This window comes from Salvia splendens, chromosome 15 (assembly GCF_004379255.2).
Source record: "Salvia splendens isolate huo1 chromosome 15, SspV2, whole genome shotgun sequence".
Taxonomy (NCBI): domain Eukaryota; kingdom Viridiplantae; phylum Streptophyta; class Magnoliopsida; order Lamiales; family Lamiaceae; genus Salvia; species Salvia splendens.
Window position 1 is genome coordinate 17,177,452 of NC_056046.1, and position 12,918 is coordinate 17,190,369.

Sequence of the window (12,918 nt, forward strand, 5' to 3'; positions counted from 1 at the left end):
AAAAGAAACGATTTTGCCACTTCGGCCATTTGGTTTTACAGAATGCTCTGAAGGGCTGTAAAGGGATCAAGTAAAACCAGGATCCCTTTCTCTTAAACTGAAAGAAATTAAGGATTGCCCTCAGAGACAGATCCTTTTCTAGTCTACGCAGCTCGGCAGCAAAGGCCGATAAGTGCCTCCAAGAATTTGGAGTCACCTGACCTAAAGGAAGTTGAAAAAAATCAAGAAGCTCTACAAAGGCAGGGGGAAGAGGGAAACGAAGCCCGCATTCTAAGCAGGCTTCGTAAACGGTGGCATAACCCTCCGGCGGCGAGTTAGCCCTATGAATGTCGTCGGGAATCACCACTAACCCCCCAGGAAGAAAATATTTTCCGTGTAAGGATATCACAGTATCCTTACTCAAAATGCTGTGAAAATATTCTACCGTCTTCTCCCCGGACCTTTTCCGGCCAGAAGACCCCTCACCCCCCTTCCTACCACTACCTGATTCAGAAACAGATTCAGAAGAAGAAGACATGATTCTTACTCTCTGATGGTCGAAAGTCTGAAGAAAGTCTTGAAGAAGCGGAAGAAAATTTTTCGAAAAAGGGAGAGAATACAGAAGAAATAATCGCAAAAGTGTTTCCAATGATGAAGAAAGGAAATATTTATCGGATTCGCAAAGGCATTTCAAATCCGTCGCGCCGTTTCAAATCCCACTTTTTCTGGGTTCAACGGCCGGATTTACTGTCACATTTAATGCAGACACGCGCATGGCACGTCCCCTGACGTCAGCCTCCCCCTTACATTTATCCAAAATGCCGAAGTGATTCACTTCGCTTTTCGGGGGGGTGGTGATGGGGTACGAACTAAACAACTAAACCCTAGTTGCGAGCCCAATAACAGTGACGGCCCGTCAGCCCAAAACCCAAGAAAGAGTATCAGTTCGGCACAACCAAAGAGTTCGGTCACAGCCTATAGCTCGGTAAAAGCCGACCAATCGAGCTCAACTCTCAGATCGGCACAACCAAAGAGTTCGGTCACAGCCCATAGCTCGGTAAAAGCCGACCAATCGAGCTCAACTCTCAGATCGGCAAAAGCTGATCGGCAAAGTTCAGCAGTTCGGTCTCAGCAGTTCGGTCTCAGTATTCGACCGAACAAGGAGATAGTGGACCCATGCAGGATCTCCACGACCTCCACTACACCCACGATCTATTTAGTGGTATTAAGCAGTTATCAACCCCACTACCAGGGCTGCAAACCACGATCTTAGTTCGAATGTATAAATAGAACATAGATCAGATAGACGAGGGTTAAGCTCTCTAGATCCTGAATCTTATAGCAAATCAGTATTGTAATCTGTAAGCGAGACCAAGCAATACAAATTTGCCCTCTCTTCTTCCCGTGGACGTAGATTTACCTCAGTAAATCGAACCACGTAATTTCCCGTGTTGTGATCATTTATTACTTGCATTTATTCCCATCAAAAATTCGCCACATCATCAATTGTGCTTATCCCTTCCTTTCCTTCCACATTACTATAACTTCCTCGACCTTTTCTTGGGCTGTTTCGAAGCCGCCGCTGGCTCAGTGTCCCGACTGCGTTTCCCGCCAGCCAAAGGTGGTGGCGCAGCCCCTCTCTTCGGTGGCCGTCCCACATTCCTCTTTCCCGGGCTGCCCTTCTCCTTCTGCCTCGTCTCCACAACTCTCCTAGTGGCCGCCGGCTCCTTCTTTTCACCTCTCTTTGCACTCTCATTTTTCTTCCCAGTCGCACTCTCACTCGTCAACGGCGTGTTCTTCAATGCATCAACCAACACGCCTTTGTTTGGCGACGAGCCTTGCTTCATCCTACTCAAGAAGTTGGCTGCATCACGTTTCTTCGAGTCCGACATCGAGTGGCTCTTCTTGCTGTCGCCCTTTACCTCCACTTGCGAGGACGATGAACCTCCTCCTCTCCCCTCCTGCTGCTTCACTGACTCAGCCGGGGAGGTTTTGCTGGCTTGATTCTTGACATTCTTCTTAGAGTTGGCTGACGACGCTGCAGGAATTCGATCCCTTGTTCGTTTCTTGGTGATTTTAGGCTCCTCGGCATCACTAGACCATTGCTGTTCGGTGTCCTCCTCAGCCAGCTGTGTCTTCTTGTCCGTCCCTGAAGACGACGGGGTTGCCTTGGTAATCGAGCTGCGTTTCCGGCAGACGATCAAGGAGCCGGATATTGTCAATGAGGGAGGAGGCGAGGCCTTGGCATCTTCTTTCTTGGGCATTGAGCGAGACTGCAAAGAAACCAGCTTCACAGATGAAGAATCGGACTTGGCGTGTTTGTGAGAGATCTCATTGGAGATGAGACGTCGGATCTCTAAGGCCGCGCTAGACTCCGACGAGTTCTTGCTGAAGAACACGAGGGCGTGGTTAACGAGCAGCAAGAGATCGCGGTAGAACTTGGTGGCGGAAGCAGTGTACCAGCCTTCCATCAATCTGGTTTCAATTGTTTCAAGATCCATGTGCTGGAGAATCAGCTTCTCATCCTGCCACAATGGGAAACAAGTCAGTTCCGAAAAAAGATGGTATTCATGAAAAGAAGCAACTAAAATATTGTTTAATCTGATGGTGGACTATATAAGTGTTAATTAGCATTGAAAGTTAAGTTAAGCGGAAAAAAAATACTCTCTTCGTCCTAAAACGTGTCCCACTTTGACCCGGCATGTGTTTCAAAAAATATAAAAGAAAGTGGATTTAAAAAATAGTGGTACGTGGATCCTACTTTTATATACAGTATAATGAAATTGGAACACATAATGGGAGAGAAGAGAGTAACTAAAATATTTTAAATTAAAAGTAGGAGTAATAAATATAACGATCTGTCTATAAAAAATAGTTATTTTTTTATTTTTGTTGTCAACTAAAATTAGTCTCATTATCTACTTTCTTTTTATCTATTTTTAAAACATTATTTTAATAAATTTCTCTAACGAAATGAGACACACTACTCATATTATAATTACTGTACATTTTTTTCTCTAAAAGAGAAAAAAGAGTGAGTAATAATATAAGAGTAAAAATACTCATTTTTATAAATAAAATAAAGGTATCAATAATTTGTAGGACTTGAAAATTGACTGGTCAGCCAGAAAGCAGATATAGATAATGATATATCTAGATTTATTATGTACATAAAAAGAATAAAAATCAAATGCAAGAGATTGAATAATTTAACATATACGTAGTTACACTCCTCTTCAAGAAAAAAGAGAACCAAGAAAAACGAGTCCTTAAATTATCGTAAAGAATTATACGACCAATAAATCCAATGAGGATAAATAAAATTGAATAATTAAAATAAATAATGACCTGGATCCGGAGGCGGCGTTCGAAGATGGAGAAAGTCGAGCAAAGGCTGCGATTCGGCGGACAATTCTTTGACGGCACGAGATTGATCCTCCTGTTCACGCTCATCGCCACTGCTGCTCCCGCGCCGCACCTTATCCAGTGATGGAGTACGTACTAAACAAGCCCAACAGCAGTAAAGCCCATCAGCCTAAAACCCAAGAAAGAGTATCAGTTCGGCATGACTAAAGAGTATCAGAGTTCAGTTCGGCACAACCAAAGAGTTCGGCCCCAGCCTACAGCTCGGTAAAAGCCAACCAATCAAAACTCCGCTCTCAGGTCGGCATCAAGCTCTACTCTCAGATCGGCAAAAGCTGCTCGGCAATAATTCAGCAGTTCGGTCTCAGTATTCGACCGAACTAGGAGATAGTGGACTCATGCAGGATTTCCACCTCCACTACACCCACGATCTATTTAGTGGTGTCAAGCAGTCATTAACTCATGCAGGATAGTGGACCCATGCAAGATCGCCACGATCTCCACGACATCCACTACCTAGTAAATGGTGCTGCATGCCACGATCTTGGTTCAATGTATAAATAGAACCTAGATCAGATAGATAGAAAAAAGGTTCTGTTAAGTTCTCTAGAGATCAAAGATCAAATAGCAAGTCTGTATTGTAAGCTGTAGAAAACAGATCAAGCAATACAACTCTGCCCTCTTTTCTTCCCGTGGACGTAGATTTACCTCAGTAAATCGAACCACGTAAATCTCTGTGTCGTGATCTGTATTTTCCTGCATTCATCATCATCAAAAATTCGCAGAACCATCACTGGGTGTAAAGAATGCCATTCGGTTTAAACAGATCAAGCTTATAAAAAGATGCCATTCGGTTTAAAGAATGCCGGAGCCACTTATCAAAGGATGGTAGACAAGCTTTTTCGGCACCTAATCGGAAAACAGGTTGAAGTGTATGTCGACGACATAGTTGTCAAAAGCAAAAGCACTTCGGAGTACGAAGACAACCTCAAATCCACTCTCGACGTGCTCCGAAAAGCCAACCTCAAACTCAACCCCCAAAAATGTACCTTTTTGGTAGATTCGGGAAAATTTCTGGGTTGTTGGGTTTCAAAGGACGGACTCAAGGCAAATCCCTCAAAAGTTCAAGTTATTCAGAACATGGCGATGCCGAAGTCCATACACGATGTGCAAAGACTAACTGGATGTCTAGCCGCATTGAATAGATTCCTTTCCCAAGCAGCCGAAAAGCAACTGCCGTTCTTCAAAGTGTTAAAAAAGGCACCAAAGTTTGAGTGGGGAGCCGAGCAGAAAAAGGCTTTTGACGAGCTCAAAAGTTATTTAGCCGAGCTTCCAATTCTCTCTGCTCCAACAGATGCCGAAGTGATTTTCTTATACTTAGCGGCATCCGATCACGACAGTGATGGTTCTGCGAATTTTTGATGATGATGAATGCAGGAAAATACAGATCACGACACAGAGATTTACGTGGTTCGATTTACTGAGGTAAATCTACGTCCACGGGAAGAAAAGAGGGCAGAGTTGTATTGCTTGATCTGTTTTCTACAGCTTACAATACAGACTTGCTATTTGATCTTTGATCTCTAGAGAACTTAACAGAACCTTTTTTCTATCTATCTGATCTAGGTTCTATTTATACATTGAACCAAGATCGTGGCATGCAGCACCATTTACTAGGTAGTGGATGTCATGGAGATCGTGGCGATCTTGCATGGGTCCACTATCCTGCATGAGTTAATGACTGCTTGACACCACTAAATAGATCGTGGGTGTAGTGGAGGTGGAAATCCTGCATGAGTCCACTATCTCCTAGTTCGGTCGAATACTGAGACCGAACTGCTGAATTATTGCCGAGCAGCTTTTGCCGATCTGAGAGTAGAGCTTGATGCCGACCTGAGAGCAGAGTTTTGATTGGTTGGCTTTTACCGAGCTGTAGGCTGGGGCCGAACTCTTTGGTTGTGCCGAACTGAACTCTGATACTCTTTAGTCATGCCGAACTGATACTCTTTCTTGGGCTTTAGGCTGATGGGCTTTACTGCTGTTGGGCTTGTTTAGTACGTACTCCATCACTACCCCCCCCGAAAAGCGAAGTGAATCACTTCGGCATTCTGGATAAAGGTACGGGGTAAGTTGATGTTTGTCCTCGGTCTTATGAAGTGAACTCTTCTTTGACCGGACTTGGTTTGTGTCCTAATTTGGCGAGTTTTATCGCTCGGATCGGACTTTCCGTTGTCCTAATTTGGGGATCGGACTTTCCCTTGTCCTAATTCGGCGAGTTTTATCGCGTGGATCGGACTTTCCCTTGTCCTAATTCAGGCAAGTTTTATCGCGTGAATCGGACTTTTGTTGCAGTTCGTTTCAGACGAAGTGCTTGATTCTTAAGCTGAATTGTGGTCTTGTATCCTCTTTAGAAGCTTGGACTTCACAATCGTTGGCTTATTGCAGTTCGTTTCAGACGAACTGCTTGTTTAAGCTGAATTGTGGTCTTGTATCCTCTTTAGAAGCTTTGACTCACAATCGTTGGCTTGTATATGTTCTAAGAAGGGGATCAGCCTTCGAAGAACAAGATACCTCAGTAACATTTGTAAGAGACGACACGCACAGAGACAGACAAAACACACAGACAAAACGCACAGAGACAAACAAAGACCAAGCAAACCAAAGAAAGCACATTGACCGAACAGGACTCAAGACTGACTGACCGGACTGTCTCTTACAAATGGAACTTCTTGAGGTTGGAAATGTGCCATGTTCGGGGTACCTGTTCTCCTGACATGTGAGCCAATTTGTAAGACCCTTTGCCGAGGACTTCTGACACCCGATACGGACCTTCCCATGTGGGTTCGAGCTTGCCCAGCTTTTCTGCTCGGCTTACTTCGTTGTTTCTCAAGACGAGATCTCCCACTTGAAATTGCAGCTTCTTCACCCTTTGGTTGTAATACCGGGCTACTTGCTCCTTGTACTTGGCTGCTTTTATGCATGCCAATTCTCTTCTTTCTTCGGCAAGATCTAGCTCGGCTCTCAGTCCGTCGTCATTCATTTCTGCTGAGAAGTTTAGAGTTCGGGGACTGGGTATGCCGATCTCCACCGGAATCACGGCTTCAGTGCCGTACACAAGACTGTACGGAGTTTCACCGTTGGAGGTTGTGGGTGTAGTTCGGTAGGACCATAGGACTTGAGGGAGATTTTCTACCCATTGTCCTTTGGCTTGTTCTAACCGAGCTTTTAACCCTTTCACCAGGATACGATTTGTTACCTCCGTTTGTCCGTTTGCTTGTGGATGAGAGACCGAAGTGAACCGCTGTTGAATATTCAGCTCTTGGCACCAATTCTTGAACGTCTTGTCGGTGAACTGAGTCCCGTTATCCGAGATGAGGATGTGGGGTATGCCAAATCGGCACACTATGTTCTTCCAGACGAAATCCAATGCCTTCGAGCTCGTTATCGTAGCTAATGGTTCAGCTTCCACCCACTTCGTAAAGTAGTCCACGGCAACGATTAGGAATTTTATTTGCCGAGGAGCTTGTGGTAGTGGTCCTACTATGTCTATACCCCATTGCATAAAAGGCCAAGGGCTTTGCATAGTGGATAGATCGGTCTGCGGCATCCTTGGGACATTTGCATGAATTTGGCACTTCGTACACTTCTTGACGAGCTGCACTGCCTCTTGTACCATGGTTGGCCAATAATATCCCCATCTCAGAACTTTTTTAGCTAAAGCTCTGGCTCCGATGTGGCTACCGCACGATCCTTCATGAACTTCTCTGAGGATGTAGTCCGTCTCTTCTGGTCCTACGCACCGCAATAACGGCTGGAGGTAAGACTTTCTAAAGAGGACTCCTTCATGAAGTTCGTACCGAAGTGCTCGGCACGTGATCTTCCGAGCTTCTCTCTTATCCTCGGGCAATTGTCCTTGATCCAGATACTGCAAGATCGGCGTCATCCAGTTCGGCGAGCTGGATACTGAATGTACCTCGGCTTCATCAATGCTTCGATGCATTAATTCTTCCGCCTTTGAGCTCGGATCTGAGGCCAACTTACTTAAGGTATCTGCTCAGCTATTTTCCGCTCTGGGAATGCGGATTATCCGAAAATAGGAGAAACTTCGGCTGATGCTTTGCGCTTTGTCCAAATACTTCTTCATTCTCTCGTCACGAGCTTCACTTGTACCCAACATGTGATTTACTATGACTTGTGAATCACAATGGACTTTGAGAGATTTGACGAGCAGACTTTGCGCTAACTGGAGTCCGGCCAGGAGGGCTTCGTACTCGGCTTCATTATTAGTAGTGGGGAATAGGAACCGAAGTGAGTAGGTTACCTCGTGTCCGTCGGGAGCGACAAGTAAAATACCAGCTCCACTTCCCATCTTGTTTGAAGCTCCATCTACGAATCCGCTCCAGCAGTCCGGCGGCTCTACTTCGGATTCCAAGGGCTGTGCTAGTTCGGCATTGGCAGAATTCTTCTGTTCGGCAATAACAGGAATTGCTTGATCGAACTTGGCCTCTGCAAGAAAATCTGCCAAGGCTTGTCCCTTGATGGCTTTCCGAGGTAGGTACTCGATTGAGTGTTCTCCCAGCTCTATGGCCCATTTGGCGATTCTGCCTGATGCTTCTGGCTTGGTCAAAACTTGCCGAAGAGGCAGATCGGTTAAGACGCATACCTTGTGAGCATAGAAGTATGGCCGCAGTCTCCTTGCTGCATTTACTAACGCCAGAGCAATTTTTTCCAGAGGTTGATACCTTGTTTCTGGACCTCTTAATGCTCGGCTTGTAAAGTAGATGGGAAACTACTTTAGGCCTTCTTCTCGTACAAGCACCGCGCTAATGGTTTGATCGGATGCCGCTAAGTATAAGAAAATCACTTCGGCATCTGTTGGAGCAGAGAGAATTGGAAGCTCGGCTAAATAACTTTTGAGCTCGTCAAAAGCCTTTTTCTGCTCGGCTCCCCACTCAAACTTTGGTGCCTTTTTTAACACTTTGAAGAACGGCAGTTGCTTTTCGGCTGCTTGGGAAAGGAATCTATTCAATGCGGCTAGACATCCAGTTAGTCTTTGCACATCGTGTATGGACTTCGGCATCGCCATGTTCTGAATAACTTGAACTTTTGAGGGATTTGCCTTGAGTCCGTCCTTTGAAACCCAACAACCCAGAAATTTTCCCGAATCTACCAAAAAGGTACATTTTTGGGGGTTGAGTTTGAGGTTGGCTTTTCGGAGCACGTCGAGAGTGGATTTGAGGTTGTCTTCGTACTCCGAAGTGCTTTTGCTTTTGACAACTATGTCGTCGACATACACTTCAACCTGTTTTCCGATTAGGTGCCGAAAAAGCTTGTCTACCATCCTTTGATAAGTGGCTCCGGCATTCTTTAAACCGAATGGCATCTTTTTATAAGCGAAAATGCCGAAATCGGTAATGAAAGCTGTTTTCGGAGCGTCACTCTCATCCATCAACACTTGGTGATATCCTTTGTATAAATCAAGAAAACAGAAAATTTCGAAGCCGATCAAAGCTTCTACTTTTTTATCTATATTCGGAAGGGGATAGCAATCTTTAGGACAGTGCTTGTTTAGATCGGTAAAATCTATGCACATCCGCCATCCTCCTTCTTTTTTCTTGATCATCACAGGATTGGCCACCCAAGAAGGATATTTCACCTCGAATAGTACATCCGCTTTTAGTAATTGGCGGACTTCGTCATGGATGACTTGGCTTCTTTCTGCCGCAAAGAGTCTTTGCTTCTGTTTTACTGGCCGGATTGAAGGATCAATATTTAACCGATGAGTGATTACCTCGGGGGGCACTCCGGTCATGTCCAACGGAGACCATGCAAAGACATCTTTGTACTCCTTGAGGAGCTGAATGGTCTTTTCCCGGAGTAGAGGCGTTCCTGCGAAGCCGATCTTGACCGTTCTGGATGGATCATCTTCGTATAACTGAACGGTCATTGAGTTCGGCTCTGAAGTGACTTCGGTCATCTCGCTTGCCTCTGACTCCGGTTGCTGTGATTGCTATGCTTGATGGTGCCGAACTGATTGCTCGGCACTTTTAAGCGCAATCTGCAGACATTCTTTTGCTCTCTTTTGATCACCTCGGATGACCGCTATCCCACCTTTAGTGGGGATCTTGATGGTGAGGTGATAAGTAGAGCAAACGGCCCGAACTGTGTTGAGCCAGTCTCTCCCCAGGATGATGTTGTACGGGGACCGAGCTTTCACCACAAAGAACTCGATCATCGTATTGGAGCTTGTAGGCGCTTTTCCCACCGTGATCGGAAGGCTGATAATACCTTCAGGGCGGGTGTCCTCCTGGGCGAAACTTTTCAGAGGAAGTGGAGCCGGACTGAGCCGAGCTGGATCCACTTCCATTTTATCGAAACATTCTTTAAAAAGAATGCTGACTGACGCTCCTGTATCCACAAATACTATGTGGATCAGTTTGTTTGCCACTCCGGCTTGAATGACAATAGCGTCTTGGTGAGGAGAGATGGCTGGGACGGGATCGGCATCTGAAAATGTAATCACTTCGTCTTTCTTCAGCCTTTTATGTGTTGGCTCCTCTTGATTAGAACCTCTGCGTTCTGCTTTTAGGGACGACTTAGTCTTCCCGGCAGGGAGAGCATCAATAGTCTGGATTACTCCATCATATTGCGGCTCGTCGTCGTCTTCGGGATCCTCATGCCTTTTCGGATCCTGAGGATTGCAGTTCGCACCTCTCTGCCTTTTGTTCTTTTTCGGCTGCTTGCTTTGGTATTTTTTTAACGTTCCTGTTTTCACAAGAACATCAATACCTGCAGCCAAATTTCGGCACTCCTCGGTATCGTGACCGTGGGCTTGATGGAAGGAGCAATATTGATCCTGAGGTCGCCGCGCGGCTGATTTCGTCATCCGTTTTGGTTTTTCGAACATATCGGAATGTAGTTCGAAAATTTCCGCTCTTGACTTGTTTAATGGTACGAACTGAGCGGGCGGCTTCTCAGGATTGAGACGTGGCCCCAATCTGCCTTGTACCGGTGCCCTTTGAATTCTTTCAAAAGGAGTTCGGCGAGGAAGCACCTGGCCGCTTTGATCGGGCTTCTTTTTCTCTTCTCGGGATGAGCTGTCTAAAGACCGTTTTCGACGGTCTGCCTCATCCGCACGGGAAAACTGGTCCGCAATGTCCCACATTTCTTGAGCTGTTTGCGGACCGCACTCCACGAGCTTTCTGTAGAGAGCTCCGGGCAGGATTCCATTTTGGAATGCCGAAATGACAAGTAGATCGTTGAGATCATCTACTTGTAGGCATTCCTTGTGGAATCTCGTCATGAAGTCGCTGATCTTTTCGTCGCGACCTTGACGTATAGAAAGCAGCTGAGCCGAAGTGATCCGGGCTTCCGCTTTCTGAAAGAACCTCCTGTGGAAAGCATCCATTAGATCTCGGTAAGATCTAATGCTGCCTTGGGGGAGGCTATCGAACCACCTTCTCGCGTTCCCGATAAGAAGCTCGGGGAACAGCTTGCACATATGGACCTCATTGAGACCCTGGTTCGCCATATTATACTGATAGCGTCCCAAGAAGTCATGAGGATCCACTAGCCCGTCATAAGTCATTGACGGTGTCCGGTAGTTCCGCGGCAAAGGAGTTCGGGTGATATCGTCCGAGAACGGAGTCTTTAATGCTCCGTACATGGCGAACCCGATATTTCTTCGGTACGGAGGAGATGGAGTTCTCCTGTGGTTCCGGTACCGAGGAGGAACAGGAACATGTCGGGGTTGAGGATTCTTTCTCCTGGAAGACACGTCACTACTGCGGTAGTGACTTTCATGTCTGGATGAGGAGGGAGAATCCGCCGTTGTCTTCTCCGGCTGTTGGCTCTTCTGCAGGAAGGTTAAGAACTCCTCCTGCTTCTCGGCCAAGAACAGCTTGACAGCTTCATTTAAATCGGGCTGCTGGGAAGACTCGGTGCGATGACTCCTGGAGTGGCTTGTTCCTTCTTCGTGAGAACCGGAGGTAGATGTCTCCCGAGGCCGTTTTTCAGACCTGCGAGCTGGACTAGCTTCCTCACGGTTATCACGAACGGTATTATGGGTGTTATGTGATCTGGTATGCATTTTTTTGGGGTGGAAAAAGGGTCAAAAATTCGCTTTATCACAAATTTGGTTCTTCGTTTCCCACAGACGGCGCCAGTGATGGTTCTGCGAATTTTTGATGATGATGAATGCAGGAAAATACAGATCACGACACAGAGATTTACGTGGTTCGATTTACTGAGGTAAATCTACGTCCACGGGAAGAAAAGAGGGCAGAGTTGTATTGCTTGATCTGTTTTCTACAGCTTACAATACAGACTTGCTATTTGATCTTTGATCTCTAGAGAACTTAACAGAACCTTTTTTCTATCTATCTGATCTAGGTTCTATTTATACATTGAACCAAGATCGTGGCATGCAGCACCATTTACTAGGTAGTGGATGTCGTGGAGATCGTGGCGATCTTGCATGGGTCCACTATCCTGCATGAGTTAATGACTGCTTGACACCACTAAATAGATCGTGGGTGTAGTGGAGGTGGAAATCCTGCATGAGTCCACTATCTCCTAGTTCGGTCGAATACTGAGACCGAACTGCTGAATTATTGCCGAGCAGCTTTTGCCGATCTGAGAGTAGAGCTTGATGCCGACCTGAGAGCAGAGTTTTGATTGGTTGGCTTTTACCGAGCTGTAGGCTGGGGCCGAACTCTTTGGTTGTGCCGAACTGAACTCTGATACTCTTTAGTCATGCTGAACTGATACTCTTTCTTGGGCTTTAGGCTGATGGGCTTTACTGCTGTTGGGCTTGTTTAGTACGTACTCCATCAACTTCCCTCCTCCTCTTTCCTCGATCTACTTGCCGAGCTCTGCACATCCGAGTTCTCCTTCATCGCCTCCGACTCAGTCGATCTAGCCACTGGTTCGGTCTTCACCTCCCGGTCTGGCTCCCCTATACTGTTCGAGCTCCCGTTGCACGAATCCTCCCTCAAAGATTTCTGATCCATCCTCTTCATCTAACTCGAGTGACCTGCATAAATCTGATCAGATCAGGAAACACGAAAATCGCCTCGCCTCGCCTCGTCGAAACAAAAAAAATGCCGCGACGTTCAGATCTCTCAACAATTGATTCAATCGTGTATGCGGAAATCGTAAAGGAGTACTCGATGTTGAGATCGTAACTTCTCGGCGGAGCTCGGCGACGCGCAATTTCCTGAGCTCGTCCAGCAACGGCCCGGATTCGTCGGCGTTGGATTTGCCAGCCTCGAAATCGCCATTCGTGACGACAAACCGCCGCTTTAGGTCGAGATACTTTGACCTGCAGCCGTGCGCGGAGAGGCAGAGGTTAGGGTTCGATGTCCTCTTCTGAAGCTCGGAAGATATGGAATCCCAGGAGGCGGTGCCGTGGTGGTTGACAGCGAAGGCGAGGAGGAGCTCCTCCCAAGTTCCCCAGGCGGCGGGGGAAACGTCGTCGTTTGTGTCAGGCGCGAGGCCGTCCGGTTTGGTCATGAGAGATAGTGGGGTTGGTTGGTTCAGCTACTGTGCGGTGCGTAACAGAGTTTCAATGTTGTG

General features: G+C 46.4%; 1 protein-coding gene across 1 annotated transcript; it reads right to left on the reverse strand.

The window, feature by feature from the left end:
- Positions 1–1,517: 1,517 nt before the first annotated feature.
- LOC121766781 lies at positions 1,518–12,855 on the reverse strand. Its single transcript, XM_042163029.1, has 2 exons — positions 12,529–12,855; positions 1,518–2,504 (listed from the first exon to the last, which is right to left on the reverse strand). Exons 1-2 carry the CDS (start codon positions 12,853–12,855, stop codon positions 1,518–1,520), a joined length of 1,314 nt encoding a protein of 437 aa, XP_042018963.1.
- Positions 12,856–12,918: the final 63 nt, after the last annotated feature.

Bases quoted from the DNA above. Each gene is read 5' to 3' on its own strand.
- LOC121766781 (XM_042163029.1), bottom strand. From the start codon at position 12,855: ATGACCAAACCGGACGGCCTCGCGCCTGACACAAACGACGACGTTTCC. The intron at 2,505-12,528 runs GTTACGATCTCA...CCATTGTGGCAG, and splicing joins TCGCCGAGCTCCGCCGAGAA to GATGAGAAGCTGATTCTCCA.